This window comes from Arachis ipaensis, chromosome B08 (genome assembly GCF_000816755.2).
Source record: "Arachis ipaensis cultivar K30076 chromosome B08, Araip1.1, whole genome shotgun sequence".
Lineage (NCBI taxonomy): Eukaryota > Viridiplantae > Streptophyta > Magnoliopsida > Fabales > Fabaceae > Arachis > Arachis ipaensis.
In genome coordinates, this window is record NC_029792.2 from 36,925,580 (window position 1) to 36,932,222 (window position 6,643).

The 6,643-nt window shown below is 35.8% G+C and overlaps 1 protein-coding gene across 2 annotated transcripts; it reads left to right on the plus strand.

Moving 5' to 3' along the window:
- On the plus strand, positions 947 to 6,378 carry LOC107614154 (protein VTE6, chloroplastic). 2 transcript variants are annotated; one of them, XM_016316381.2, is made up of 5 exons: positions 947 to 1,473; positions 2,683 to 2,936; positions 3,388 to 3,511; positions 5,085 to 5,189; positions 5,810 to 6,378. In XM_016316381.2, the coding sequence occupies exons 1-5, from the start codon at positions 1,027 to 1,029 to the stop codon at positions 5,900 to 5,902; spliced, it is 1,023 nt and encodes a 340-aa protein (XP_016171867.1). In that variant the 5' UTR covers positions 947 to 1,026; the 3' UTR covers positions 5,903 to 6,378. The 2 variants fall into 2 exon arrangements, with proteins under 2 accessions (XP_016171867.1, XP_020964957.1); XM_021109298.1 differs by lacking the exon at positions 5,810 to 6,378 and having other exon boundaries at positions 3,388 to 3,506.

A 6,643-nucleotide genomic window follows, 5' to 3' on the forward strand; every position in this document is an offset into this window, starting at 1 on the left:
AGAGTCCAAGGTAGGAATGTACATGTGTTTAGGGTAAAATCGGGTTTGTCCTAATCCGGATCCAACCCTAAATATACACTGGATTTATATTTTAGACCTAAATTTGATCCTAGATACGATTAAACTTAAACATTTTCGGGTCACAATTAGACTGCGTCCAAACCAGGTGAAACCAGACCATTAAAACTTTAACAATAATTTATAAAAAAACTTATTTATAAAAAAAACTTATTTATGATGCACTTATTTATAAAGAAGAAACTTGTTAGCCAGAAGTTGATATCCATATTCGAACTTGAATTTGTCCATAAATTATAATTTGATACTTCTTTGATCTATTTTCTAATTCAACAAGTGTGATTAAAAACAAAATAATAAACTTGTAATTATTATAACATAATTTTGGAATTAATTTAAAACATATGTATCTTTTTTAGTTCCCTTAGGATATACATAAGATGGGTGAAAGTGGGTTTGTTTGACTCGAATCCGACCCTAAATAATGATCGGATCTATTTTTGAGACCATTATCTAGTTCTAAACTCGGTGAAATTATACCAAATTAACCTCTAAAATATTTGGATCCAGACCGAATCTTCAAACTGAATTGAGCTATGTACACCCCTAACCGAAAGCAGCAGGTGCACACGCAACAAATAGTATTAATACACAATCGAACCATCCAATTTCTTTCCTCCACAAAATAAACTATCCTATTTGTATTATGGCTGCTCCACAACGTGGTTAAACACGCAGCACTCCAATAATGCTTTATTACACTAACTCAAACTCCATTTCAAAATTAAAAAGGATAATTGTGTAAGTGAAATAAGTAATAAAATATAAAAATATAAATAATTTAAAAATACATATACAAAATTTTATTTATTTATTAAGAAAAAAACTTGCCATGTTTTAGAATTCTATTAGGCCTTTAAAAATTGAGTCCAGGCTGCTGCTTCCTTAGCATTGACGGATTCTCTCTTACTCTCTAAAGCAACAAAGAAACACACAAAAGAACCCAAAATGAGCAATTCAGCTCTTCACAGCATCACAACGTTCCCCTCATTCTTCTCAAGCCCCGCGCCCTCTCTTTTCTCTCCAAACCCCACACTCCATTTCCCTCTCCACTCTCAATTTCACCATCTTCATCTTCATCCTCATTCCTACTGCCACGTCATCACACTTTCCAACAAGAGGAGGAATACGGCCATGTCGCAGCTCACTCCTCCACGCGTCACCGCCAGCAGTGTCCAGGACGCGCTGGGAGGTGCCGTTTCCCTGATCCAATCGTCCCCCGCCACGTGGCGCTCTGCACTCCTCAGCAACGTTCTCATCTTCGTCCTCGGCTTTCCGATCCTCGTCGCCGGACTCTCCCTCTCTGGAATCGCTGCCGCATTCTTACTTGGCACGCTGACGTGGCGGGCGTTTGGCCCTTCTGGCTTCCTACTCGTTGCCACATACTTCGTAATTGTGAGCTCCAATCTCTTGTTCCCACTCTTTGTATTTTAGTGTTGAATTTGGAAATTTTTATCTTTTTTCTGGAGTTGAAAATGTGTTTAAGTTCATTGTTGGGTTTTGAGGGACTAGAAACTCAAGAAATATACTTGTATGCTCCTAGAGTATATTTAATTTAAGAATTTTATTTTGATGCACTCTAATGGTTTACAAGTATATCCAATTACGAACTTATAACTACCACATTGATTGCATGAATAGTCATCCAAAAGATGTGATTGAATGAATGTGTAAAATATTTTATAATGTCATTACATCAAAATTAAACTCCTAATTTGTTGCATGTTCCTAGAGCTCGCATTTAAATGTGTTTCAGGAGCATGCATAGACCTATGCCTGGCAGTTTTGTTTTTTCATTGAATTTTTGTGAAAATTGGGAGTTCGTCTTTTGTTACTTCACGTGTTCTTTGAATTGCTAAGTAGAATTTATTTTTGGTGCATACTATTTAGTGCGTCTACATTGATACCGGACGGAGTCATTTGTAGATGGTGAAATTTTCATATTGATGACTAGAGTCTTGAGATAAGTGATAATGCTGTCACCTGATTCCGTTGGGCGTAGAATGCTCAGTTATTTGCACATGAATTCTCAGGTGATTGATAGCGATATCATTTACCACTGTAGTAGTCTTTTTACTCCAATCAACATGATGGATTTTCCACTATTTACTTATGACTCCCTATGGACACACTGGTGGCTGTGCAAAAATATAAGACTTGTGTGGAATTCTTGAATCGGGTTTGCGGAATTTCATTTTTCTTGTTTCCTGTGTTGGCGTTGTGTGTTCTTTTATGAAGATTTTTCTTTTCCCGCTTCGTCATTGTAAGTAGGAACTTCTTGTTTGAAGTGATTAATTTTGAGGGGAAAAATTTTATTTTCACGGAGTTGTGGTTGAAACTTTGTGCTTTTGAAAGTGATATTTTAATAGCAAGATTATTGAACTTCTAAAATTGGTGTGGCTGTTTTCCTAATTTTTTATTTCTGACTTTCTGGGGTTGGAGATTTATCAACATGGAAACCTGAAAACTGAAAACTTTTGGGAGTGAAATTGGTTATTCATGAAGTTTTAAGCAACTTGGAATAAGGGATGAGAATTTTCTGTGTTTTTGATTCTGGGGTCAGGATTTGTGCTTTTTGGAGTTGATTTGTTTGGGATTTATTAGGGTACAGCTGCAACGAAGGTCAAAATGGCACAGAAAGTGGCTCAGGGGGTTGCTGAGAAAAGAAGGGGAAGAAGGGGTCCGGGCAGTGTTATTGGATCCAGTGCTGCTGGTTGTGTTTTTGCTTTCCTCACCGTTTTTCAAGTCGGGGGAGAAGCATTTTATCAGCTTTGGAAACTTGGGTTTGTTGCCAGTTTCTGTACCAAGTTGAGTGACACCGTCTCAAGTGAGATAGGAAAGGCATATGGAAAAACGACGTGAGTAGTGAATTGTGGTGTAGACCTGGCTGTATTTTGTTATCAGTACTGATTCCCCATGAGGAATTGACATTTTTTTCCCTATTAATTTTTTGCTACTTTGGAGACATTCTTCCATCAATATAAGTTGCATAATCCATGCAATGCAACTGAGGTAGGCCTTAGAGGGATAGTGCATGGATTAAGTGAGAATTGCACAATATATATTGCTTTATTAACACCGTGCATGACGAAACCTGAATTCTTGTTTCATACATTTGACTGTTGTACTTTTTTCTTGATAGCCAATGCTATTAATGGTGTGAATTTTATTATCGCATTTACTGATTAATTGTACATTATGCTCTCCCAGCTCCCTGCTAATCTAAGAACCATGTTCTTCCCAAAAAATGATTTCTTTGGTAGTTTTTGCAATATTCAGGTACTAAAATTCCTCCTGGATAATGGCCAGGTACCTAGTCACAACATTCAAGATAGTTCCAAGGGGAACAGAAGGGGCGGTTAGCATTGAAGGAACCTTGGCTGGAATTTTTGCTTCTATACTTCTTGCCTTTGTTGGTTTTCTCATGGGTGAGGTACTTATCTAATTTCTGACTCCGCATACTTTGAGACATGGGCATAAGTGGGAAAAACGGGTGGGCATGTTTAGGAAATTGGTTAACATGTCTTGTGTTTTACTGTGAGATTCATTCATGTTAGTATTTAGATATAATGGTACTACATTGAATTGTTGCTATTGGGATTAGACAGTATGCTTCAAAGCTTGTGATTACAGTCATTCAGTTTCAGGCATCATTGTTGCTCCATCACCATCTGCTACCCTACTCTTACTAAAAGAGGAATAAAACATTAAGATTTTCTCTAGTAATAAATAGCTAGGTTAATTTAATGATTTCTGCTTGATTATTTCTAATAGCAGGAAAGTAGTTAGTGTGTGTTACTATGTGTACTTTAGAATATCTCATTTTTTGAGGTTGAACGAGCTTATAGTGAAAGTCTTTTTGGGAGACCTTTTCATATTAAGACTGCAATCTAGAGATAAATTATGGGTTTATTCCCTTGAAAGGATAAAATGAGTTTGCTAGTGATACTAAATGACAAATTGGATAGGGATCATTAATTTCAGTTACAAATGCAGTTGGTGATAGTGACACATTATTGGGAAGTTTTCTTGAGCTTTGCTAGTGTCTTTATGTTTTGTAACTATCTCGAAGCAGATAATCCACAGACATTGATAGAGACAGAAAATAGTTGTGTATTTGTTCTTGTCTCTCCGCTGTCTCCAAATTATGGTTGGATAGAAAATTGGTCGAATATTGTCCCAGGACAAAGACATTTTAGCCTATTTCTGCATCTGTCTCATTTTCCAAATCAATTTCTCTCCCTGTATCCCTGTATTTTTAACTTATGAACAATCAACGTGATAGTATAGTAGCCACCTAGGAATGTTTAGGGTAATTGCTAGTATGATGTGCTTTAGGATAGATAGTAGCCACCTCTTTGCAGGGATCTTTGGCTGGTGAAATCTGCCACATGATTTTCTTGGTGTTTGAGCAGTTGTTTTGGGGGTTTGAGTGTAAACTAACTATCAAAATCCATGTTAAGGACTTTAGTTGTTTTGGGGGTTTGTATACTATACGATTGGAAAGAAAAGAAATATGGTCCAGTAGTAGATTCACTTTCCTTTATTTGTTTGTGATGAATAGAAAACGAGTTATTCCAAACACAGAACTATGAGAATGGCTTCATTAGATGTGAAATGTGGAGTCATTGTATGGGCATATGTTAAGTATCTAAGAAAAGTGGAAAATCACAACTTAAAAACTAGCTGTTAAGAGGAAAGAACCACTCTCCTTAAATTACATCATTGAGCATCCTATACTACTCGATGTGGGACTTTGGGTACCCCATAATATCCAACTCCCTAACAGCATAGAATTCTAATGTTCTATAAACGTTATACAACTAAATATTGTGGGTCACACAAGTTGAGGGAACTTGCTTGAGTACGTTTTCTGCTCCATAAGTAGTTTAAGAATGACAGGTCAATGAAAAAGTATACCTAAATATTGAAGTTATTTTTTCATGTTCTGTAGCTTAAGAAAAAGTTCAAGAACATAAGATGCTCTTCTTTTTTTGTCTAATCAGGTTAGTTCACATGCAGCTATTATATGTGTGATAGCGTCCCAAATTGCTAATATTGGGGAGAGCATAATTGGTGCTGTATATCAAGAGAAGGAAGGATTTCAATGGGTAGTTCACAAAGCCTTTGATTTTTTATGATCAAATTATGTCAAATTTACCTGATCTTTCTTACTGATGATGTGTACTTATGTTTGATAAATTCAAGTTCGGACTGTTCTGTCTAATTTTAAAAATCAACTAGTTAAATCCCAAATTGCATCTGAAATCATCTGTTAGCCAGTTTTTTTAACAATATGCAATATATGTGGCAAAGTCAAGATCTTATGGTTGGCCTTTGATCGAGCATAACTACAAAAGTTCGCATCAGTTATTTTGGCTATATACTATGCAAATCATATTTTTGGATGTAATTTTTCTGCATCTAGTTTTGATACACTAATAATTTAAGAAGTTTTACAATCATCCAATCATTTCCTTTCTTTTGGATGAGTAATTAGTAAATGTCAAAAGTAGTTACTTTTACTGATAGTACATACTTGGATGTCTGAATAAGGCATTCGACATCGCAGTTTATGCAAATTAAATTCTATTTCCTTTTTGCTACATGTTGAAAATGAAAAGAATTCGAAAGCATTTTCATCAATGGTGTGAGCATCTGCATCAGCAGCTTATCATGCAGCAATGTACTTTCAGACTAGTTATTGATGATTCACTTCGTCTTTCTGCAGCTTAACAATGATGCAGTCAATATCATCAACATATCAATGGGCAGCATCATAGCAGTATTAATGCAGCAAGCACTACAGAGTTTGCATCCTTAAATTTGCTGCAACATTTTCTTAGGAGCTCAATCACCATCATAATCTTGATATCATATCGCTAAGTCGTTACCAAGAACACTGGCTTTGAGTATTGGAACAGAGTAGGTAAATTTTAGATATTTATACAACTGGAATCAACTGTCAGGCTCAAGCATGTTGGGTCTCACGAAGATTCGTGGTCAAAGCAATCAAACAAAAAGTCAATGACCCCATATCAACGGTTCAAGTGTCTTGGATCAGAATCAGTGATCTGTACAACATACAGATGTAACCAAACAACTTCTATTTAATGATAACTTTGAAACTCCTTGGATTGTTTATCTGCTAGTTATGGCAGTTGTGAGGGTAATTAAGATGGTTAATTTCATTGTTCCTTGCCTTGATAAGTTGAGATAACTTTTAAAGAAAATTGTTGTTTACCAAAATTGGTGTCTTAGTTAAAGCTTTATATATTCAATCTACAACTATTAATTAAATTATGGTTTTACACCATTCTACTCTTAGATTCAATTGGTGGTTTAAATAGACACTAAATTCGGTGTACAAATAGTGTTGCCCTTTTCTTAGATTTATGCTTTTTAGATGAAGCCTTGAAAGAATAGTTGAAGTGCTTCTGTGCATACCACACTTTCATTCTGGATATGCCTGACATTATTGCAATTTTCTGTGAGGGATTAGATTCCTTTCAATGCCAAGTTGCTAACTGAACAGAATTTGGATAGCCCCATCGATCAGTGGTCA